We start from the raw sequence: 26509 nt of genomic DNA, 5'->3' as shown, positions 1-26509 counted from the left end.
TTAAATCCATCGTGCCCACTACGCCACCCCAGTTTGGACCGAGCCATATGCAAATCGGTCTTGACCCTGTGCCCCATGGGAACAGTACAGACCGAAGGTGAGCCCTGCACCCAATCACCATGAGCGTGTATGGAGAAATATGCGATGTAACAATCTAAAAGGATGGCATTTTAAGTACGACACACCTATTAGGTTTCTCAAAGCGTCAGCAGAACTATTGGCTTTATCATGGGGTCAGTACATTAACATGAACTAAGGAAACCTATTGTTTTTGTCAAAAGTCACCAATAACTATAATTAAAGTGTATTATATAAATTGACACACTGCAATGTTTTACAAAAGTAATTCTTTTTTTTAATTGAAAATAAAACTATGCTTAAAAAAAGAAAAATATGAACATGTCCCAGTGTTTGCAATAACATTTTTCAGCCCACAAAGTGTATCCAGAGAACCTGCTACAAGGGGGTTCTGCACTCCAGCTGACTAGCATAGTGCTCCAGCTCAGAGTGCTTTAAAAAATATGGTAAGCTCTCCTGGGGTCATGGATTTTATGAAGAAAGATACGATAGATAAATGAGACAGATAGATAAATGAGACAGAAAGATAGATAAATGAGATAGAAAGATAGATAAATAGAAAGATAGATAAATAGAAAGATAGATACATAGATAGATAAATAGAAAGATAGATAAATAGAAAGATAGATAAATAGAAAGATAGATAAATAGAAAGATAGATAAATAGAAAGATAGATAAATAGAAAGATAGATAAATAGAAAGATAGATAAATAGAAAGATAGATAAATAGAAAGATAGATAAATAGAAAGATAGATAAATAGAAAGATAGATAAATAGAAAGATAGATACATAGATAGATACATACATAGATAGATACATACATAGATAGATACATACATAGATAGATACATACATAGATAGATACATAGATAGATAGATACATAGATAGATAGATACATAGATAGATACATAGATAGATAGATACATAGATAGATAGATACATAGATAGATAGATACATAGATAGATAGATACATAGATAGATAGATACATAGATAGATAGATACATAGATAGATAGATACATAGATAGATAGATACATAGATAGATAGATAGATAGATAGATAGATAGATAGATACATAGATAGATAGATACATAGATAGATAGATACATAGATAGATAGATACATAGATAGATAGATACATAGATAGATACATAGATAGATACATAGATAGATACATAGATAGATACATAGATAGATACATAGATACATAGATAGATAGATACATAGATAGATAGATAGATCGATACATAGATAGATAGATAGACAGACAGATAGATAGATAGACAGACAGACAGACAGACAGACAGACAGACAGACAGACAGACAGACAGACAGACAGACAGACAGACAGACAGACAGACAGACAGACAGACAGACAGACAGACAGACAGACAGACAGACAGACAGACAGACAGATTCATTTATTCTGCAGGTCTGCCGGACTCCCTGCAAGAAGAGTACCCTGCTCCCTGATAAATTATTTTAAACTTTTTCGGGATATGGGACCCCTTGGCCAATCACCCTGCTCTATTTTTTTTTAAGTGCATGATCGCTCGATTCTCCATAAATTCAATCATCCACACACACACACACACACACACACACACACAAAGGTTTTGAACCTTAATGTCTCAAAAACTACTGAACAGAATTAGACCAAACGACAAAATGTATGCTTTCATGATTAAGATCTACCTTTAGGCCAAATTTTATCTAATTCTGCTCAGCCACTTACACAGTATTGCGGTACAATTTTCTTATGAGGAAATTGTGTTTCGGGACCCCCCACCTTTTTTTTTCTCGCCCCAACTTGATGGATCATTACAAAACGTTCCAGGAAGGAGCGGAGATGGATGAACTTTTTTTGTTACGTTTTGTGAGGATTCGTCAAAGAGCACCAAAGTTATATGAAAGGTATATGACGTCTAGGTCCTAACTATAAGTACACAGTGGTGATTGGCACTGTGTAATGCATGTATATTTTACAGAGTGCCCACTGATCTATGGGATTGTTTGTTCTCAGATTATGTCATAAACATAACTTGTCTTCTGCATCATCACACATTATGGGCTTCTATACTTGATTAAACACATAAATCCAATCTGCTGGTGCACACTTGACTTTTGATAGACACCCACCATAGTCATGCCTACATCCAACTTGCACATCGTATGTTTACTAAATACATGATGCAAAAAGTCCAGCTAACTAGCCTTGCATGCACTTTAAAATATGATACCACCTTCAGGTCAGACTCCGTGAGATAATACATTAGCAGCTGACCCTAGTATTTCATGTAAAACTTTAGTTAAAATGATTTAAAGTAACAAGGTCTTCGTCCAATGGACACAACGTCATACTCCAACATAATCTTATCTGCAGTTACACTTAATGAGCTAGCTCACTCACTGAATTAAATGGTGCATCAATTAGCTAATATTACCATCAGTTATCTCTACTCACACTTCGGAGAGTTTGCCATAGACGCTTAATTATTGTATAACGGGGCATACCACTTGCCATTTTTGTTTAATCATTGGCATTACGTACATAATGGCAACAAGCTTGGCTCACTTATTGTGCTATTTAACAGGTTTGTAATTATTATGCCTGATCTTCTGTTTTAGGACCCATCACACTCCTCTAAAGGATGTAGTGGTGAAAGAAGCTACAACTATAAGAGCATTTCTCAATCCCAAAGAGGAAATTTCTCATTTCGATTACAACAACACAACTGATTCCTCTTGAGCATTAATCTTCACTTGCTACAGGATCTTTACAAGAACACACACAGAGTTTACCCTGCCACTCTCTGAAACCACTATAACCTAAAGACAGTCGGAATAACTCACTCCCCAGTCTTGGCTCTTCCAGAACTACTGGCAAACAGATGTGGGACAAGACTATCCCCAGAGGACTGGTCTTCCTTGATAGATTACTCATTAAGCTAGACTGATTTTTTTATCCTTTAAACTACTCCACAACTTGCATTGGTTCCCAGTCATGGAGAGCCGGTTTATTGCCACATGCAAGAGATATGAGGAGGAAGGCTTTGATCTGGTTCTTATCCAATCAATCAACCCAGGGTTTGTAGAGCACAGCTCCTCACCCGTGAGGATCTCAAGGCACTATGGGGGGTGGGCAGGGCTGCTGATCCGTCTGGGTGTGGAGGTTCAGTCAAAGAGCCATGTCTTGAGGTCCTTCCTGAACTATGTCAACGACGCGGATTGCCTGAGGGGGAGAGGTTTCCAGTTCCAGCGAGGTAGGAGAAGGATCTTCCTCTGGTTCTGGTCTTGTGGGTCCGTGGGACGGAGGCCAGGGTGAGTTGGGCAGAGCGGAGTTGTCTGGCCGGTGTGTGGAAGTAGAGGCGGTGGTTCAAATATTCTGGTTCTGCATCGTGGAGATCTGTGGAGGCATGTGAGAAGCTTGAAGGTGATTCTCTTGTTGATATGGTGCCAGTGGAGTTGTCGGAGGTGTTGTGTGACAGGGATGTCGAGGACTAGTCTGGCTGCGGCGTTTGACGTTCTATAGTTTCCGGAGCTGTTTCTGGGTGACACTGGCACAGAGTGCGTTGCAGTAGTCCAGTCAACTGGTGATGAGTGCGTGGGTGACCGTCTTTCTGGACTCAGTGGAGAGCCATCTGAAAGTCTTCCGTAGTAGGCGGAGCGTGTGGAAACAGGAGGAGGATACTGCATTGATTTGGTAGTTCATTAAGAGTGAGGAGTCCAGTATGATGTCATGGTTGCATGCATGGCCTGTAGTGATGGGAGAGTTTCCTAGTGCAGCGGGCCACCAGGTGTCGTCCCAATCTGAGGGGGTGGGTCCTGGGATGAGTACTTTGGTATTGTCAGAGTTGAGCTTGAGGCAACTGTCTTGCATCTATGAGCTTGAGGCAGCTGTCTTGCATCCAGGGAGTGACTGCCTTTATTCCGTTGTGATAGACAATTCTGACGGATGTGAGTTTGTTGGTGAGGGAGATGATCAGCTGGGTGTCGTCGGCGTAGGAGACGATGTTGAGTCCATGGCTTCTGATGATGGCTGCGAGGGGAGCCATGTAGATGTGGAAGAGGGTAGAGCTCAGGGAGGAGCCCTGGGGCACTCTGCAGCTGATCTCTGTAGGTTCTGATATCTGAAAGAAATGGGGGTAGTCTGACACACTGTGTTCGGCCGGTCAGAAAAGGAGTGGATCCAGTCCATTGCCCTGTCGCGGATGTCGGCGTTATGGAGTCTCGAGATTAGAGTGTGGTGGTAGACGGTGTTGAAGGCGGCCAAGAGGCCCAGTAGGATGAGGGATGTGGTTTCTCCCTGGTCAAGGAGGGAGCGGATGTCATCGGTGGCGGGGAGGAGTGCGATCTCAGTGTTGTGGCTGATTCGGAAGCCCGATTGTGAGGTGTCCAGGATGTGGTTCTCTTCGATGAACTCGTAGAGTTGGGCGTTGATGGTCTTCTCAACGACCTTGTCTGGGAAGGAGAGGATGGAGATGGGTCTGAAGTTCTTGAGGTCTGTCTGGTCGGCAGCCGGTTTCTTCAGAAGGGGGTTAACCTCTGTGTGTTTCCAGTCGTCTGGGTAGGTGGCGTTTCGATGGAGCAGTTGATGGCGCACTAGACTCACTGGTAATTAGACCGAGATATGATCAGTCCTTTCAGAGCCGGAGGATATCACACTAAATCCATCCATATGCCTGGTACTCCTACATGATATGACTAGCAATGTAATACCCTCAAACCACAAGAGACAATCGCTAGCAACTGCACTTGCCGCTGCAAAATTATGCAATCTACGGCACTGGAGAAAACAGACAGTCCCTGACAGGGCAGACTGACTATCCAACCTAACAAAAATTGTAGACCGTGAACAAATCATAGATAAAATCAATTACCAAATGGACTTTCATGACCAGACACAGGAACCCTTTTCACACCCTGGAGTAACAGTGACCAAGAATCACACACTAATTGATGTACTGAAGACATAAACTCTGCTACACAAGGTAGTGGCCGCTATGGGAAGGTGTCCCTGTCTTCCCTAGTAATATTGTCTAAGTCACTGCCCAGCATATGGTTTGTGAGGAAGATAGAGTTGTATCAAAATAAGAAAAGATGTTCAAGATAGTATGGAAACAAAGTTGTAACATCCCTCGGAGATAGTTCATTCTTGGGTTTCAGGGGCCCAGGTTTCATTTACTGCTTTATATTGATGTCCATTGAAAGACAGTGGTGTAGCATTTTAAGTACACAGAAAGCTTTACTCATTATTCATATTTGCAAAAGAAAAACTTCTATTACATGATGTAGAGTAAGTTGACATAAGGAACGAGAGGATAGGCATGGACAAACTTCTAGCTCAAGGTAGAATTTGTAAATAGGAGTACCCACCCATTCTGGTGCATGGGAAAAACCGGGCTGACTTACGCTGAGGCAAATCCTTGGATTGTGAAACATGGGATTAACCCCTTCCTGGCTATACAATTGTTTTCTTCATACGGAAAATAAAAATCCTGTTCACATCTTGCTGGTGCACTTTCAGTACTTGCTTTTAAAGTAAATGTATATCAAAAACAAATACATTAGAACTAATAAGTCTGTTGCCATAGCCAATATCATTCACTGTAAGTGGCACACACATAGGAATTTCTGACCAAATCTGGACTCAAAGGGATAAAATTGAGTAAGGTATATTTAGGGTGTTCATGTCTTACATGGATGCTCGGTCAACTGTTAAGCTACAGCAAGCCTTCCACAACACTGATGATAATTCTTTTAAGTAATGAGTGGGTAAACATACCTTACATGGTCTGTAATACATACTTGCTTAGAGACTAAGGAACCTAGCCCATTAGAATTGTGACCTTTAAACTGGAGCCCTTTCAGCATTGTTCTAGGTAAAACCGTAGTGGATGTATAACATCTGGATGAGGGTCAACTAATTGACACTGTGTTCTCTTAGAATGAATCCTGATCCCTGCGGTGTAAAAGGCATAAGAATGTGGCTCACAAGTTCCTCTACTCGGACTCCCAATCACATTACCACAGAAATTATCGTAGCAACTCTGTATACCATTTGTTACTAACACACACATTTGAACGTTAGCAAATGCTTTTGTAAAGAGTTATCCAGGTTTTTATGGCCATGAAGTCCCAAGCTGTAGGGGATGAATCATGCGTCAGCTGGCAACGATAGTCAATTAAAAAAAAAAAAGGTACCTGAAATGTTGTAGAATCATTTATGCTATGAAGAGAAACATTTCTGTTTAATTTGTTTGTGAGACCTTTGTAGGATTTATTGTAATCAGTTAGGCTGATCTATGCCTCAGGTATCCTATGGAATATTCGTTCAGAGAAGGTCCCCCCCCCTTGGTTCTAAAAGCACCATTTACTATTTCTTGATAGGTCTACTGTTTCTGTGGACTCTGCAAGGACGATACCAGGCTACATGAAATCAGAAGCACAATTACTTGACCACACTTCCACCCTAGTTTGTATCCTGATGAGTGGGCACCTGAGGTTAGTTAGTGGCTTCATGGACATGAATATTGCTAACAAACCGTGTTAATGAGCATTTGTTACTAACCAATTTAATACAATTTCAACCATTTATTTTAGAGCCAGACAGATTTGAAAAAAGACAACATGCAAATATGGCAGGTTAATATGTAATGATTATCACCAGAACAATCCTTAACCCAGCTGCTAGTCGACATGAGTACTCTCTTGTTGGAAAACTGTCAAGCCTAGGAGGTACGCCACGTGGTAAACATTTATTTTGACAACAGTTCAACAAAACTTACCTCCACTTGCGTATTCCATTATTAAATAAAGTGTGTTTTCTGTTTCAATAACTTCAAATAATTTAACTAGGAAAAACAAAAACACGAAATGATTAAACATGCAACAAAATAACAAGCAATCCATGACCCCTACCAAATTCAAGAGACTAAAGGAATTTTAGATAATCACTAGCGATGCCAATAGTTTTTGCCGATGAGAAATCTCATGGCTTTGTCAATGTTTTTTACATGTTGCACAGCAGTTGAGCTGCTGTGCCAATGGCTTAAAGTAGAAAAAAGACCAACACTGATTTCATCAGAATGATTTTTTTTAATTTTACTTTAGCTCAACTGCTGTGGAACATGCAAAAACAAGCATTTACAATGCAATGGTTTTGCCTTTGTTAAAGTTAGAGCTATTGGCATTGCTCTTGACATTATTTTTATTTATGTTTTTTTAACATAAATAAATGGCATTGTCATTTACAATGCCACTAGCTTTCTCTCGCAAATGACACACACAGAGCCCCCCCCCCACACACACACCCACACAGAGCCCCCCACACACACAGCCACACAGAGCCACCCACACACACAGCCACACAGAGCCCCCCACACACACAGCCACACAAAGCCCCCCACACACACAGCCACACAAAGCTCCCTCCACACAGAGCCCTCCACACACCCACACAGAGCCTTCCACACACACACCCACACACCACAAGCAGGCAACAGGGGCACACGGAGGCACAAGCAGGCAACAGGGGCACACGGAGGCACAAGCAGGCAACAGGGGCACACGGAGGCACAAGCAGGCAACAGGGGCACACGGAGGCACACGCAGGCAACAGGGGCACACGGAGGCACACGCAGGCAACAGGGGCACACGGAGGCACAAGCAGGCAACAGGGGCACACAGAGGCACAAGCAGGCAACAGGGGCACGAAAACTGAGGCACAAGCAGGCAACAGGGGCACGAAAACTGAGGCACAAGCAGGCGACAGGGGCACACTGAGGCACAAGCAGGCAACAGGGGCACACGGAGGCACAAGCAGGCAACAGGGGCACACGGAGGCACAAGCAGGCAACAGGGGCACATGGAGGCACAAGCAGGCAACAGGGGCACACGGAGGCACAAGCAGGCAACAGGGGCACACGGAGGCACAAGCAGGCAACAGGGGCACACAGAGGCACAAGCAGGCAACATGGTCATGAAAACAAGCACAAGCAGGCAAAAGGGTCACAAGCATGAATTGTAATTTAGACAGGGCTGAAGTGGAGAACGGTCAGTAGGGAAGTAGTGCGGCTGGTGCAGTGGTACCAGGCCGAAAGGTGAGAGGGGCTGTCTGCACCCCAGTTTGGACAGTTTCCACTACCTAACAGGGATTGGTGGGAGGGGGGCGTACTTCTTGCTTGCTTGCTTTAGGGCTGTTACTTCGGGGACGCAGTGCACGCTGCTGCCTGCTGCCGCCGGGACACAACAACAGGCAGGGAGAGGACAGGCTAGGAGAGGGCAGGGAGGGGGGGGACAGGCTGGGAGAGGGCAGGCTGGGAGAGGGCAGGGAGGGGACAGGCTGGGAGAGGGCAGGGAGGGGACAGTCTGGGAGAGGGCAGGGTGGGAGAGGGCAGGTTGGGAGAGGGCAGGTTGGGAGAGGGCAGGTTGGGAGAGGGCAGGTTGTGGGAGAGGGCAGGTTGTGGGAGAGGGCAGGTTGGGAGAGGGCAGGTTGGGAGAGGGCAGGTTGGGAGAGGGCAGGTTGGGAGAGGGCAGGTTGGGAGAGGGCAGGTTGGGAGAGGGCAGGTTGGGAGAGGGCAGGTTGGGAGAGGGCAGGTTGGGAGAGGGCAGGTTGGGAGAGGGCAGGTTGGGAGAGGGCAGGTTGGGAGAGGGCAGGCTGGAAGTGGACAGGCTGGAAGTGGAAAGGCTGGGAGAGGACAGGCTGGGAAAGGGCAGGCTGGAAGTGGACAGGCTGGGAGAGGACAGGCTGGGAGAGGACAGGCTGGGAAAGGGCAGGGAGGGGTCAGGCTGCTTATATTGATTTTCTGCCACTTTGGTGACCTGCAGATCTGTTAGAGCCACAAGGCTGAAGAGAGAAAAAAAAAGGAGGGGGTTGGTTGCGGGGCTTAAGCTGTGTGCTGCTGGGCGCCGAACCCCCTGCCTGACGTGCTGGGGGGGGGGGGGGATATGCAAGGAGGGAGAGAGATCGATAGATACATTTATCTGCTTAAACTGCCTTTTTATATATGTTTTACTATAATAATGCCAACATTTTCACAATCTCTTTCTCACTCGATCTTGTTCATCTGCGTGCTTCATGGTTGCCATGCCTCACAAGTGTACCCCATAGTTAGTCTATTATGTATTATTAAATGATTACTGGGACACTGCTCGGACGCCCGGATGAGTTATCAAGGGAAGTAGCATAGACCGTGAGGTCAACAGAGCATTGGCAGGTTTAATAAAACAGACCTTTTTGCCGAATGCTGCATACTGTTTAAACTTGTCATGTAAAACAAGGTGAGAGTGTGGTGAAAGGGAAGAGTGAGTGACGGGATGAGAGTATGAGCAGAAGAGAGAGAGTCAGTGAGAGAAGGAGAGTGTGGTGAAAGGGAAGAGTGAGTGACGGGATGAGAGTATGAGCAGAAGAGAGAGAGTCAGTGAGAGAAGGAGAGTGTGGTGAAAGGGAGGAGTGAGTGACGGGATGAGAGTATGAGCAGAAGAGAGAGAGGCAGTGAGAGAAGGAGAGTGTGGTGAAAGGGAAGAGTGAGTGACGGGCTGCCGAAGATCACACGCGGTCCCTCGCCTCATGATTGGTTTCCCTGTGGCTCACATTACCCAGAGCAGGGCTGCTCCCCAGTGTGAGGGATCGCGGATTGCAGTGGTGCTGGGGGTGGGCGTCTGTGGGGCCCCTCCCCGCATGCTGCCCCCCCCTCCCTGAAGTGTATGCATCTCAGCTGGAGCCGCAGCTTGTCAAACTTCACTCCCCCTCCCTCCTGCACCCCCGCCCCAGGCCCTCTCAGCTGGCTCTCGACCCCTTCCCGCCCCTGAGGTGCTACTTGTACACACTCACGGGAGCCAGAAAACCCTCCTCTCAGTTCTCCATTTATTTGTATTTTTTCAGTTTTATATAGCGCGAACTCCGCGGTATTAGAGCGCTCTGTGCATGTGCCTACACAAGGCCAGTGTTTGTTTTAAAGGTAACGGGGAAATTAAATGATGTGCCCAGAATCACGGGCTGTAGAGCCGGCGCCGAGACTCAAGCCTGGCTGGCTCCACAGTTCTCAATAGCTCTATCGTAATGCCTCATCTTCTCCAGTTTTGTTCCCGATATTGGTGATAATTCTGGCTTTCAGGATGAGTGCAGATGTGCTACCATGTGCTTTGTCTGTGACCCGCCCCGCGGCCACCGATCTAAAAACAGAAAGTGCAACACCGGGTCAAGGTACTGCCTGAAAAAACCTCTTTAATACTAGTATAAGCATCAGAACATTTAGAGAGCATGATTTGTAACTCGAGAAGAATGCGTTGCTCACCAAACCGCTTAGCACGCTGGGACTTGTAGTTTAGTATGACAAAAGTAGACCAATGACGTGAAGGTGGAGAAAAAAATAAATCGAGGACAGGGCTGGATTAGCTGTTGGCGACTGAACCGGCCTAACTTCAGAGCTTTGCCTAAAATTATATTTGGACACGGACAGCGGGAGGGGGAGGCGGGAACGGACAGCGGGAGGGGCGGGAACGGACAGCGGAGGGGGGGCAACGGACAGCTGGAGGCGGGGCAACAGACAGCTGGAGGGGGGCAACAGACAGCGGGAGGGGGGCAACAGACAGCGGGAGGGGGGGCAACAGACAGCGGGAGGGGGGGCAACAGACAGCGGGAGGGGGGGCAACAGACAGCGGGAGGGGGGCAACAGACAGCGGGAGGGGGGGCAACAGACAGCGGGAGGGGGGGCAACAGACAGCGGGAGGGGGGGCAACAGACAGCGGGAGGGGGGGGCAACAGACAGCGGGAGGGGGGGGCAACAGACAGCAGGAGGGGGGGCAACAGACAGCAGGAGGGGGGGCAACAGACAGCGGGAGGGGGGGCAACAGACAGCGGGAGGGGGGGCAACAGACAGCGGGAGGGGGGGCAACAGACAGCGGGAGGGGGGGCAACAGACAGCGGGAGGGGGGGCAACAGACAGCGGGAGGGGGGCAACAGACAGCGGGAGGGGGGGGCAACAGACAGCGGGAGGGGGGGCAACAGACAGCGGGAGGGGGGCAACAGACAGCGGGAGGGGGACAACAGACAGCGGGAGGGGGGGCAACAGACAGCGGGAGGGGGGGCAACAGACAGCGGGAGGGGGGGGCAACAGACAGCGGGAGGGGGGGGCAACAGACAGCGGGAGGGGGGGCAACAGACAGCGGGAGGGGGGGCGTCAACCTAACGCTCTGCGCTGAAAACCACATTTCGTGCAAGCAGAGGCTGCCTTCCATTTCCCTCTCCCCTGCATCTGCCCTGCTTCCCCCGGGGCTCGCTGCGTAACAAACTTGAATGCCTCTGCTATTCAATGAAAGGCATGCTTGTCAGATAAAGGGAGTTAAAATCCTCCAGCGAACGGAAAGAATAGAAGGTGATGTAACGATTTCAGTTACATCCAACAGTGCTCGCCTCAGAAGCAAAAAAGCACAACACCACGAAGGCATCCCTTAAAGACACGAAATTCCAATGGCAGCAGCCCTGCAGCTTGGTTTGACCTTCATGCCCTTTCCCGCAGATCGGTCCGGCTCGCCGAGCTCCTCATGCCGCCATGTTGGGGTCAGGCAGCGTATTCTTGAACCCTCCCCAAGTCTCCCTCAGGCCGTTATTGCTGCCGCCAATGAGACGCCGCGTGAGACAGGAGCAGGAAGGCAGGTGCCGGCAATGCCGGACCAGATTCGGGGGCGTTCCCGGCTTTTGGCTGACGTAGCGTGACGTAGCCAAAAGCCAAAAATACTCGGGAACGCCCCCGAATCTGGTCCGGCATTGACGGACAGGCCCGTCTTCCAATGGCTAGCCTCCATTTATGGAGCTAGCCAATGAAAGACGGGGGCCGTTCCTGTCTCCCCTACTATACTCATTAGGTTTTCGCCTGTGCGAAAAAGCTGCGCAGAGCGCAGCTTTCGCCAGGCAAAACCTAAAAACAGCCAATACATTTCACACAGGCGAAGCCAATGCATGTTTAATACAAGAGATTTTGCAATCCAGTAGGGACCGTATGCAGCACATTTATTAACAGGGTTATATTTGATTCAGTGAGTCACCGCCAGCTGTGGAGATCTTTGCAAGCTAAAGCTTTCTAGATCAGTAAAGGACCTTTATGGGTTTATGCAACCGCATACAACAGATTTAAATACCAGTGAGATCCGATTGCAGCTGGTGCTTTAACTCACTGAGGCTGTATTGGATCGAAAACTGACATTCAGTTTAGCTCTTCGCAGCTGGTGCATTGACTTATTGGGATAAAAGGTACGGAGAAATGCACTACTTAAACAGCATTGCACTTTTCAGCCCTCTTAAAATTACATGTTTCGCGAAACTGCTCAGAAAAACGAGCAGGATGACAAATTGGCACCCATTTCACCCTTCAAGCCATGTATGGAGCCCCCGCTGATAACACACTTTTGAGCGCTATCAGGCTGCAAACTGGACAGCAGCGAGCTATAGAAATGTAAAGTAACAAATTGTGGGTCACAATAAAATAGCTCATTGCGTTAATGAACCTGTTAGAGGTGTGAGCATAGGTTGCAAAAGAAGTTTTCAACTCCTGCCGAAATAGCTCAGCGGATTGAGCACGTGTGTAGGTTTCAGGTTAAAATTTCAACAAGCCCAGCTTAATGTTAACCTCACTGGATTAACTACATTCGTTCCACGTCTTATTAGTAATAGTGTCCCTTGTTACTTATAGTTAATACAAGCTTGAAGGGTTACATTAAACACAGTTATCTGGCATATTCTATCACATGAGTGTTGTGCTTTTTAACATCAACATTGAATCTTCGGATTTGTCGGGAGTTCAATGATAAGCAGGATTGAGAAGCTACTGCGGTCAACAACAGGAAAATGTGGCAAGCATGGTGCTGGCTGTCAGTCATTTTAAAGACTTCAACCATTACAAAGAACAATATTTTAGAGGAAAAATAAAGAAGCTACCATATCTAGAACAACGGAAGTCCCTATTACTTATTCAAGTTCGTAAAGCTACTGCTGTGTTGATCTTTTCAGGTCTCTGACCCTGCTGCCTCTCCCCATGTACTTGCAAAGTAGTTCCTGTCCATTGTGAAACCATAAGTTGCCATGAGCCATTACGGTGCCTCCAAGGTCTTCTTCACGACACCACCAATCATGCTCACAGTGCCAGCAGCAAAAACGGTAAGAATGCAGAAACCTCTTAGGCTCCTTACTCATCCTAAACTGTCGGAAGACAGAAAAAAGAACAGGAGGAATGCTGGGATTGGTACATTGATACACTCCCAGGGGGGTGGGGTGGGGTAGGCCAGCATGCCTAAATTCTAATTTCTGTTGGTGAGATAGGATTATCTCACTTGTTTAAATGAAGTGGATGAGGACAACAGGACCAGGAGTAATGAAGATTACCGGTAAGTAATAGGACAATAATGGAAACATTATGACCCGCTTGCCGCCTGGCCTGATGAACTGGGATCACCACCTAAAGTATCGAAGGAAGTAAGAAACCTCGAAATTACCATGGACTCCGGGCTATCAATGAAAGCCCAGGTGGACAAACTAGCAAGATCAAGCTTTGTCACTATAAAAACAGTGCGACAGATTTTACCTCATTTGGGATTTCCACACAAGGTCCAAGCTACCATCTCCCAAGTTCCGTCCAAACTCTATTACCCCAAGAGTCTCTACCACATATCACCTTTAACAACCATGAAAAGACTACAACGGCTGCCAGACTACTCTTGCATATCAAACCGCGAGACCACATCTCAACTACCTTGAAAACCCTGCATTGGTTACCGGTTGCCAGAAGATCCACGTTCAAGCTGCTTTGTATCACCCACAATGCAATACATGGAAAGGGAACGCTCTTCATCAGGAATAAAATACCCAAACACATTCAACAAAGGAACCTCCGCTCTAAAATGGCACCTCGCCTCAAAATCCAAAGAAAAAAACAGAGGTGGCACATCCTTCTCTGTTCAAGCAGCCAAACTATGGAACTCTTTACCCCCCGAACATAAGATCCACAGACAGCCACCTTATCTTCAGAAACTACTCAAGAATTGGCTCTTCCCCACATAAGTACCATACGCAAACAGAAATTTACAGCATATCCCTCTGTATAAGTTCATTTATTTTTACTATTGATATGTACCTATCTTTGTGTATTGCTTTGTAGAAACATGTAGAATAATTATGTTAAAAAAATATTTTAAAAATTCAAGTACAATAACACTTGAAAACCGGATTTTATCTGGTGTATCTTTGGTCTACATGTACTTCTTCCATTGTGCATCTATGTGCCTTCCATGTAGTTGGATCTGTGGCTTTGTTACTTTCCTCCTGAAAAGCATATCCAATGCACTACCCTATTTCTCATCCTGAACCTCTATCAATATCTTTAATCTACATATACCTAACTACTTTATGCATCTATATAATTTCAATGTACTTATGGATCTATATATTTATCACTTTCTTCTAATTCAGCATATCCAATGCACTACCCTATTTCTCACCCTAAACTTCTCTCAATATATATTCTAACTTAACTTCGACTCATCTCAAACGTCTTTCTACTACTCTTTCCAATGCTTTAACCTATTTCTTACCCTATACATCTATCAATATATCATCTACACCCACTCTCTCATTTATCCCAAACCCCATACCACTACTATGATCCCCAAAATAACCCTTCCTAGACTCTCCCTTACTCTACCTCTCCTTGCATCATCTGATACCTCTTTTACTATACTGCTCCGCAAAGCAAACCTTTCTAAACTCTTCCTCTCCACAACCCCTTTTTACTCATCCAAAAGCCTCCTCCTACTGCTATGGCCACCCAAAAAAATAAAATCTACATCCTTCACTCTCCTATCCCTCCACTATCCTTTTCAATCAAAATAACAGACTAACATGTTCAGTTCTCTAATTTCATATTCCACTATACTAATTCACCACGCAATAAGGCGCCGGGCCCTGATGGCTCCCCACCTGACTTATACTTGAGTAAAGTAGAGTGTTAAACACGGCCGTTCAGCTTGGTTTGCCCCTCTCTTGGTCTACAGCGGTCATTGTCCCCATCTTCAAGAAGGCTAACAGGGACAACCCGCAATGTTACAAACCAATCTCGCTGATTGATGTCTCAGCTAAAATTTTGGGCCGGGTAATTTTGCAAAGGCTTATGGACTGGACTGAAGAACACCATCTAATTACGGATATTCAGTATGGTTTCAGAACAGGAAGGTCCACAAGCGATCAATGCCTTAATTTGTATTTGCTGGTTGCTAAATACACTAAAGCCAGCAATGAGGCTATGTATTTGGGCTTCATGGATTTAGCTGCAGCCTTCGATCATGTAAATAGGAACAAGTTATGGTGCCTGATGAGGGACATGGGAATTGACTCAGGTCTGATTAACATCTTGAGTGAGCTGCACCAGGACACAACAGCTAGGGTACGTTACAACATGGAGGAGGGGGGGGGGGGGGGGGGGACACACGGATTCATTTCCCTGCACAAGTGGAGTGTGACAGAGTTGCATTTTAGCACCCTGTTTTCACTCTACATCAACAACCTAGAGCAGGCCTTGCTGGCTCTAAACTCGGACTGCCCAAAAGTAGGATTGCGTCATACTCCGGTGCTTTTGTACGCGGTTGACGCAGTCCTGCTTGCACGCACTCCGAGGGGCCTGCAATGCCCAATCGATGGTTTTGTAAAGTTTATGGGGACCTTGGACCTGTCGGTAAATTTGAGCAAATCCTTTGTGATGCTAACTGGTATTAAACCGTGTAAAAGGTTATCATATAGGATAGGGAACCACACATTAGAAAAGGTGAAGTCTTTTTCCTATTTAGGGCTATTGTTCGACGGGGCACTCAAATTTAGAGCCTTAGTGGAGGACAGTTGCTCAAAACTAATCTCTACAAATGGTGCCATAGCAAACTACGGACGTAGGTTGGGTCGTTGGTCCCCTGAACAGGTTCTGAACCTTTATAGATCGATAGGTTGTGCAAGAGTAACGTATGGGTCAGAAGTGTGGGGCTATGTGAATGTGGAGCAATTGCAAGTTGAGGAAAATAAATATATGCGAAGGATCTTTAAAGTCCCTCAGTGTACCTCAGCTGCAATTGTACGTAGTGAACTGGGGAGTCCATTTATCGAGGACCAGATCAAGTTAAGACCCATATTGGCATGGCTGAAAACCTGGTCAAATCCTGAGGCAGTCTTAGGTAGACACATCTTGGAAGACTGCTTGCACAGGGATAAAGGGTTACATATACCCTGGTTAAATTATGTTAAGACCACCCTGGAGAGTATCGACCGGAAGGATTTGTTTATCAACCCTAACCTCATTTTACCCTTGGATAAACAAAAAATTAAAAAATTGTTATCCGATCATTTTGTGAAACGCAGATCAGCAGGGGAAACAACCAAACAATCTGTAGCTGCCCTTAGTCTTAAAAATAATAAGGGCATGGAGCCATACCTGTACCTGGTATATAACACACAGGATAGATTTCTCATGACCCGCCTTAGGTTTAACCTACTACCACACTTATTAGCGGATCCTGCAGGCTTCACACCAACAATTGCGCAGAAGGCTGCTTGCAGCTGCGACAATAGGTCTCCGCAAGACACCCTTCACTTTGTACCTATGTGCCCCTTTTTTAAGTATCCCCGGTGTAAATATTTGGTAAAAATTTAAAAAAAAGAAAAATGTAGGCACGCCAAAATGGCTTTACTCTATCTGCAAGGAGCTAATGACCCATGGACACTATTGTATTATGAATTTTTTTAGGCTTGCTGTGAGGTTAAGAAATACAAGAGGAGTTAGTTAATCACGTGGTTTTTAAGTACGCATTCCTTTTATCCGTTTGTATTGGTAATTCAAGATGATTTCCAGATGTAATTTAATTCTATTTTAACTTTGTAAATATATCTGTACTTTTAAGATGTTTTTTTAAATCATCGAATAAAGAATTACTGAACTGAACTGAACTTTATGGGTCCCAGAGTAGTGTGCTACTCACCAAAAAAGCGTTTCAACACCTCAGAGGTAAGCAAGCATTATAACAATGCAAACCTTTTTCCCTCTTCTATCCTTCCGCTACCTTTCTCTATAGAACTGAATAACACATCCACCACTCAAACTACTTTTATATTTCACTATACTAATTTTCAACATTAATCCTTTATGGGTTCCGGAGTAGCGTGCTACTCGCCAATAAAGCGCTTCAACACCCCATCGGGGTTACAATGCTCTATATAAATGCCAACAGTTTCCCTTTTCTACCCCTCTCCAACCCTTCTCAATCCAAATAACTAACATATCCACCAATCAAATTACTTTCATATTTCACCATACTGAGTCAACACTAATCCTTAAGGGGTTACAGAGTAGTGTGCTACTCACCAAAAAAAGCACTTCAAACCCCATCAGGGGTGGCAAGCGCTTTATAAATACAAACCTCTTTCCCTCTTCTATCCTGCTGCTACCCTTCTCTACCCAAATAACTGAATAACATATCCACCACTCAAATTACTTCATATTTCACCATACTAATTCTCAACACTAATCCTTTATGGGTTCAGGAGTAGCGTGCTACTCGCTAGAAAAGCGATTCAACACCTCTTCAAGACTAACAAGCGCTATATGAGTGCAAACCTTTCTCCATCCTCTATTCCTCCGCTAACCTTCTCACTCCAAATAACTGACTAATATTCAACACTCAAATTACTTTCATATTTCACCATACTAATTCACCACTAATCCTTTATGGGTTTCCGGAGTAGCGTGCTACTGCCCCGCCCCCCCCCCCCCCCCAAAAAGGCGCTTTTACACCCCTTCAGGGTGTAAAAGGGTCTATATAAATACAAACATACACCTTTTTCCCTCTTCTATCCTTCCGAATCCAAATAACTGACTAACCTATCCACCACTTTAATTACTTTCATATTTCACTATACTAATTCAACACTAATCCTTTATGGGTTCTGGAATAGCGTGCTACTCGCCAACATAAAGCACTTCAACGCCTTGTCAGGGGTAGTAAGCACTATATAAATGCTATTACAATACAATACAATCATGCTCACGGTGCCCGCTGCTATTATGATTCCACTAGCAAGCGAATTTCCATCGAAAGAAAAGCAGATGGATTTAGGTTTGCAAAGTGGTAGTAACTTGGAAGCTATGTCATCCATATGCACGATATAAGAAGAAAGTTGCGTTCCTGTTGGGAAATACAGTTACAGTGCCTAGTTTCTATCCAGTAGTCTGGTTTTAGATGGAACACTGCAAATCATTAAAAAGCAAAATCTCTAAACATAACAAAAAATACATTCAAGGAATTCAGGAAGGCAAACAACCCACATCATCTACTAGAAAAAAACGATTCTAGGTATTAAATACCATTACTCTAGAATATGCCAAACCGTTTAATAGGATAACTGTTACTCCTAAACAAACTCACAAAATACAGTAATAATACTAAAGGCATCTCCAAAACAGTCCTTTAGGAAGCAACATAGAATTGCATCCATGAACTGAGCATACTATCATTTTAGGAATACAGGTAGTTTTACATCTGTCACATGAAGCATAAATCTTGCGCACTGTACCTATAAAACTACAAAGTGCAGGTAATATGATGTAAGGCAAAGGAGAAAGTATCCACATTCAGGAACCCTCACCATTTACTTAAAAAAACGCTTTCAGTATTTGTTCCAAGCCCCCTGCCTAGAACAGTTTATAACCCAGGACAAAGGGTACACTTGGGGCCTTATGAAGAATGCCTCTGGTTACATGTGAGGGCTCATGAAAGGCCAAGACCAAACAAAACTCAAATGTAAACCACAGCTACATTTGAGGTTCCCAAACATTTCTTGAAATGTTCAGAGATTTCGGAATGCAGCTATCAGACAGTCTCGTAATCTACCTATTTGGACTCCCATCACAGCAACCCACAAATCCATACACTGGCTTCTAGTTGTTAGATGCACTGTCTTTAACGAAAAGCGCAATGACACAGCAGCTTTATTTTGTATGCAAGCAAATGCATTTTGACGTATTCCACAATGACACGAGTGCCTTTTAAAAATAATTAATCAAATCAATAAATAGCCAAAGTAAAAGTGTGTTTTTTGCAAGTACACAACATTTTTAAACACTTACCAAAAAAATAGGACTGCAGAATGGGTGAGAAAATGGAGGAGCAGTTGGGGGCGGAAAGCAATGGTGAGTGGACGGGGAGGGGAAAAAGAGGCAAACGAGAAAGCAACACAGGGATGAAGGGAGAACACCACAGAGTGAAGGGAAGTGGGAGAAGCACACCTGCGAAGAGCAATACTGGGTTCAGGCACGGTATATCAATGGATGAAAGAGAACATGGAGCAGGGTAGACACACACATAAGAGACAACTAGAAAACACATGCATACCCATGGCATGCTTTAGCAAAAGAAAGAAGTTGTTCCCTGGAAGTGAGCAGAGAGAGGACACAATAAAAGAGGCTATACTTGAGGGGAGGGGCAAACACACAATGGACAAGCCAGCCATTAAAACATATAGCAAGCAAATGAGTGACAATAAAGCCAACCAATTGTAAGCAATAGACAGAATTTCAGCCCACACGTAAGTTCTTGGCAAGCTGATAGTTATTTTTAAACCAGACAGATTTTCTGTATGGTAGGCTCAAACAAAAAATGGTATATAAACACAAATAACATAACATGCGTATTTGTAAAGCGCACGTTCACCCCAACGGGGTAACTTGGAGCTGAATAACAGATGTTTATTGCTACCTCAATGGTACTCATCTTATCAACCTCAGATGGATGAAAGGCTAAGTGCACCCACAGGGATTTGAACCTGTGACCATGAGGTTGAACACAGGCCCCTGCAGTGGATGCATTAGTCCACTTAGCCACCTAGCCACCAGACCTGGCAGCATCCATGCTTTTGAGCAGCAGAGCTGTTTTTAACATACAAGTTGCTTAGCTTCAGTAATGGAATATCAGGTAGAGACACAGTCTAGCTTCAGATTCCTTAACTTGTGAATTCTCCCCTGGCGTCAGACTGGATCCGGAAATTTTTCGGCAGTACCACTGCGCACCGGGGGCGGCACCATATGGCTCCACAATGACCACGTCCACTCCGGCGCGCAGATGCCAGTTTCTTCTGTGAAAACCTCTGCGCCAGATTGCGTAGCCACCTTAGAAACTGGCTCTGGAAACAGTGTGCCCAAAAAAGATCAAGATCTTTGAAACACTAATTATGAATAAAAATGAAATGTAATGCTAATACCAGTCAAAGAGTTTAAGGTAAAACCCCACATTAACCAACTAAGCTTAGGCTACGTGCAACCCTGCACCCCAATGTGTAACCAGACTTGCAAAGGAAATTATCCCCCACTCTACAGATCACTCACCAATGGAAGTGAAAGGTATGATAACGCCAGAAAACACATGAGGCAACAACATGTTGAGGTTTTTCGCACAGTGGGGAGGATGGGCAGGGCGTAAAGGAATCCGCGGCTAGACTGTCTCTCTACCAGATATTACGTTACCGAAGGTAAGTAACTTGTACATCTGATAGAGACATCTAGCCACAGATTCCTTAACTTGTGAATTAAATACCACAGCTATACCCACCAGGAGAAGGGTCTGAGAACTAATCCTACAAAAGTTCTCAAAGAGAACCAGCCGGTCGAAAATAACAGACCAGACATAGGTAGGAATTTTGATGAAAAAGAGGATGACCGCGTTAGAAAAGCTGTGGCAAGGACCACAGGCAAAGTAAATAAAAACAACGAACGTAGGAATAGCAGAACAAGAGATTAGCTCTTATTAGAATCCATGATCACTGTTACAGAACATATAAATAATAATCAACCCTACAGGCCCGAAAGAATCAGGCCGAGGGAAAAGGGGTAAACCCCTAAACCACCATCTGACAGTCATCAGACATTATCCTCTATAACCCAGGGAAAAGAGACTCATTGCCCAAAAGGGTCAAATACGAGGCAAAAACCATGTCATCCGCATTCTTCACGACAATAGAGAAATATCTTTCCTATTACACCAAGATGAACAAACATCAACTCAAAGACTGGAGACATAATCCGTACACCAAGAAAGATGAACAATAATACCTCCCTGGGATAAAGAACTTTGTTTGAACGTAATGACCACTCGAAGATTACGTAATGCACCGTAAAGAAGTTAAAATGACACCAAACAGATTTGAATCTCGTACAAGTGTTCAACAATTATGCCAACTGTATAAAATGTTGCCACAAAGGTGTGTATCTATCTATCTATATATGTTGAAGGAGTGGGCCACCAATAACCTAGAAGCTTCCATGAACATGGTATATGCGGAAATTGATAGGATTGAGATTCTAAAGGAAATCGACAAAACCAACCAGTTACTGGAAGCACATGAAGAAAAAGATCTAATTAAAAAGGGAAGAGAGGAAATTGATGTACGCTTAAAAAAGCATAAAGGGACAATAAAGGCTCGTAAAATATTCAAATTTGCCTATGACAAGCGAGATTACGAAATGTGCAGTGTTTACATTCTCGAAGAAATGTGACACAGTGAAAAGGCAAGCTCTTGCTTCAAAAACCTCTGGTATCTCTGTACCCAGTCAATCAGGCATTGAATTGTCACACACAGACATCAGTTCTGTGGGCAGCAGCACTGATTCTGATAACAGCAGAGCAAGCAGCATGCTAATCCAAGATCGCCGCCAAACATTGCGGCCACGCAATCCTGTGAAGAAAGCCGGCGAAGGATAAACAAGCTTAGGAAACAGAGGCGCAAACTCAGGAGGCAACAACAGAGGGAGAGCAAAGAGATGGCCTCAACAATAATTAATCCTAAAAATCCAGACAACACTGTCATCAACCTCTCGGATATAGAACTCACAGTTGCGGAATTACAATTGCTTTCATTGGGACTGTCTTTTTGCCCTGTGAATAGTTTCAAATATGAGCAAACCCGAGTGGATGTATTTAAGTTTATCCGCAAACTCCTCAAACATTTCAAATTGAATAAAGCAAATGAAGCTGCCTCTCAAATTGCGCTACATGACGTGACTAGTTCAACCCTTCCACTATAGGATATAAACATACTCGGATCCATGCACTCGTTGGCCCAGAATGAAGAAAACATCACTAGCTCTACACAAGAGGAACTTCAAGAAATGGGCATCTGAGGGAATAGTCCTTCACCTAGCCCTTTTCGCCCGCCTTCGACCTTTATCCCCTGAATGCCTAAAGGCGCAATCAAAACATTCAGCGACTGTGTCATTGAAGATCTAAAGAGACTTAATCAAAAGGTTTTGTATAAACAAAAGCACAGAAAATATTCAGAAATACAATATACCAACCTTAAGCGCAAGTTACAAGATAACAGCAATGTGATTATCAATAAGGCAGATAAAGGGCGTAACATCATGTTATGGCCTAGGGCTCTCTATTTGGAGGAAGTACAACGTCACCGTAACAATATGTATTATAAAAAAGCTACTTTTAATGACCTGAGGTTAATCAAAGACTCAATATTTAAAGAACGGCGCCAATGGAAGCAGATGGGATTACTAAGTAAGAATGAATACTGGTTTTTAAAGAATGATCACCCTATAACACCAGTACTCTATTTCATTCCCAAAGTTCACAAGAACATTACACCTGTACCTGGGAGACCAATAATATCGGCTCAGAAAGGCCTTTTATAACCCATGTCAAAATATGTGGACTCTTTTTTTGCATGACTTGGTGGAGAACCTTCCTTCCTTCATTCATTAGAGATACAGGTCACTTTCTGTCCAAACTACAAACCATTATATGGAAAGAGGATTGTCTGTTTATTGTAATGCGCATTTTCTCACTATATACGAGTATTCATCACTCTGGGCTGGAAGCGGTGAAATATTTTTTAAGCCAACGCAGTATTGAGGTTTACCAACACAATGCCATGCTTCTGAAAATGATCGAGCTATGCCTCGTGAATAATTATTTGATGTTTAACAGAGATGTTCATCAACCGCTCCGTGGTGTGGCAATGGGGGCATGCTTCTCTCCCAGATATGCAGGCTTGCACGTTGGCTGGTGGGAGGAGCATGTCCTCAGAAACACCCACAAGGAACTGTGTGATACGCATATACTTCATTGGTGGCGATTTATAGACAATTTTTGTGTGATTTGGAAAGGATCTATTGAATCGGCCAAGTGTTTTGTTGACATCATTAACAATAATGTGTTGAACTTGAATTTCACTGCCAACATAAGTAATCAATGTGTACAATTCTTAGATGTAGAGTTGTATGTTGAAAATGACGCTATACCCACTACACTTCACAGAAGGAGCACAGCTGGCAACTCTGTATTCCATGCCAGCAGCTCCCACCCCAACCATCTTATCAGACGCATTGCGTATGGGGAATTTTTAAGAATAAGGAGAATCTGTAGTTCTGACACAGATCTTAAATTCTGTCAGACGGAAGCTCCACAAAGGTTTAGAGCCCGTGGGTACAAAACAAAAGATTTGAAGGCTGCTTTGGTGAGGGCCAACAGCCATTCAAGAGGCGAATGTTTACAGAACACCATTATTAACACCACTCCTACCAATTCTGAGATTTAAAATAATCTGTCTAAATCGAGTGACTCAGTGAGACTGATAAACACCTATAGTAGCCAGGAAAAGCAAGTAAGGAAAATCATATATAAAAACTGGCCAATAGTAATGACAGACTGAACTTTAGTCTCAAACTTTGCCAGAACGTCCATCTTTAACCTTCAGACGTGCGCCCACAATGAGGGACGCACTTGTTAAAACAAGTCCTGAGGTGAATGCTTCTAGTTACTGGATATCTAAAATGACAGGTTTCTTCAAATGCAGCTCATGCCAAGCTTGCAAATTTGGAAAAAAATACTACTCAATGTGCTACTGCTTTCGAGCCAAAACCCCTTAAGATTAAAGGGATGTTTACATATAGAACCGAATTTGCAGTATACGTATTGGAATGTTCATACCATCTTAAATATGTAGGCAGAACTAAGCTGCAAGTCTTTAATCGTATACTTCAACACCTTCGTGCAGCAGTCAATTCAGATTCTAGTTAACCCTCCGCTCGTCATTTTAAACTTGTACATAACAACAATCTTAAAGACTTGAGCTACTTTGTAATAGATTCAGTACCACAGTCACTCAGAGGAGGTAACAGAGAAAGGAAACTTCATCAGTTAGAGTCCCAATTTATTCTAACATTAGACACCAAGATACTGAATGGCCTCAACACAGGAGAGAACATGCATAATTTATTATAGATTGGTGTTACTGTGACTCTATGGTGTTCCGTTAGATATTATAAGAGTTCGCCTTTTAGATTTCGGTTTGTTAGCCCAGTTTTTAACTTTGTTATAACCTAGTTTTTACCCATTTTTACTTGGGCTTACATGGTTTTAGCTGGTTTTAAGCTGTATCATAAGCCCTCTTGTATCCTTGTACTGTATGCATCCTGCACTTTTCATGCTGAACAGTTTTTGACATCCAATAATATGCACTAGTATCTTGGTTCAAATATTGCACTTGCATTGCATCTTTGTACATTCTATACTATTTGCATTTTCTGGTTGGAATTATTTGTATACACACTTCTTTGCCATTATTTTGCATTTTGACAAATGTTTACAGTGCACTTTCACTTTAATGTACATATGAATAAGGCGTACCTCTGGCTTCTGTTAATTTGCTTGTTGTCAACTATGATGGCTAATAGCGGACAACACACGTGGATTATATTATTTTTGCACTCTCACTTTATTGGACTGCACTTTTCTCTTTTGTTATGAGCTACTACGTATGACATTAGTACTGATTTGTAACATGTAGTTTTGGATCTTTACCTCTTACATTAACTGGAGAGACATGTGGGATAATACCGCTACCAACCACTTGGTTTTAATTGATTATGCAATGATTTTACATGTATAGGTTATGTGCCAGTTTTTTCCGACATGAAGACTCCACTGTATTGATCCTCAGTTGTCAACTTATTTTTATGGCAGAAATATTGGTTTTTAGGTCTCGCGCCCAGCGTTGCTGTGCGCAGCACTGCTGACGCAGCGCAAGACTTCTTGTAGGGGCTTCTGAAAGCGGACCACATGCTTGTGCGTGTGCTTTTGTTTTGGTCGGCTGCAATTGGCTTTTGCCTGCGTCTTTTTAAAAAAAGACTATGAAAAGTTAAGGAGTTAGGCCCATACAAGGGGTGGGGGAGGCTGGAACCTATTCTATAACAAAACCCAAAATGCCTACACCCACCTTTTATTTACAAAAAGAAGCAAGTTATTTAGAGCAATAGGACAAACAAAAATTATTTTACGTTTGACCTGGTATTTTATTTATACCTGTCTACTTCCGTATATTTCAATTATTTTTGTGATTTATACAGAAAAGGAAAAAACATACATTCAATATATTTCAATTGGATCTGTACAACACTATTTACAAGACAAAAGATATATACATTTCAAATATACAATTATCATACATTCTACACATAATACAAAATACAAACAAAGAGAATACATTAGAAAAACATTAACCAATAGAGCTAATCTATATCCATGAAAAAATAAAGGAAAAGAGACAAAGTCAAAAAGAAGGAGCAAAACTTCTGTTAGAAGACAATTTAACAACTGGCCTCAGCCAGTTTGAACGCTTGGTGTTATAAATTGCTCCTTCGGATGTGCCACATCCGAAGGAGCAATTTATAACACCGTACCTGTCAGCAGAGAGGCCATACCTAGCTCCGCCAGAAGAAAGATGTCAGGCTTCTGTGTTCTTTACCCTGTATGTGCAGAGACACCCAGCCTACACAAAGCTCAGCCTCGGAAGCACCGGTATGACCCCCGCCCCCACTCCAACAGCAAACCAAAAGCTGTTGTGTGCGGAAATTTACAATGTGAGAAATAGTGACAGGAAGCGACTTGTCAAGAATCACACGGATAAAAGGCCACATTTGAATACTAACTTGTCACGTGCGAGTTTGATAACAGTCAGTTCCTTTAGTAGGTATTAAACTGGGTTATTAAGCTGTACCTTTTCTTTTGCCATGTGTACGCCAGCCCCAAGGGCACGGCGTACTTGTACGCTTGTGCCAACACCCACCTGCTGCCAGACCTGGGGCGCAGAGGGGGCATCGATCGGTGCCTTAAAACAAGGCAAACTGCCCCTCGGAAATGCTGTTCTTGTTCTGAAATGAGCTCAGTGAAGAGCTGAGGGGTGTGTGTGGGGTGTCAGGTGCCTCTGGTGTGCAGCAAGGGGGCGGGGTGCAGGGCGTGTAGTATATGAACACCGCCCTGGAGAGGAGTCAAACAGGATCCAGGTGAAGGCACAAAGCCGGACAAGGCACCTCTGGCCAATCAGATGCTGCGTGGCAT

At 44.0% G+C, this 26509-nt stretch overlaps 1 protein-coding gene across 2 annotated transcripts in view; it reads right to left on the bottom strand.

Moving 5' to 3' along the window:
* MARK3 (microtubule affinity regulating kinase 3) overlaps positions 1-26509 on the bottom strand; it is a 596913-nt gene that overhangs the window by 504032 nt on the left and 66372 nt on the right. For both annotated transcript variants that reach the window (XM_078660239.1, XM_078660240.1), the window contains exon 5: positions 6871-6936. In XM_078660239.1, the coding sequence (XP_078516365.1) occupies positions 6871-6936 (66 nt within the window). The remainder of the gene's footprint in view (positions 1-6870; positions 6937-26509) is intronic.

The sequence above is a fragment of the Lissotriton helveticus genome, chromosome 9 (genome assembly GCF_964261635.1).
Source record: "Lissotriton helveticus chromosome 9, aLisHel1.1, whole genome shotgun sequence".
In the NCBI taxonomy this organism is placed as follows: Eukaryota; Metazoa; Chordata; class Amphibia; order Caudata; family Salamandridae; genus Lissotriton; species Lissotriton helveticus.
This window is presented reverse-complemented; position numbering and strand designations above follow the sequence as displayed.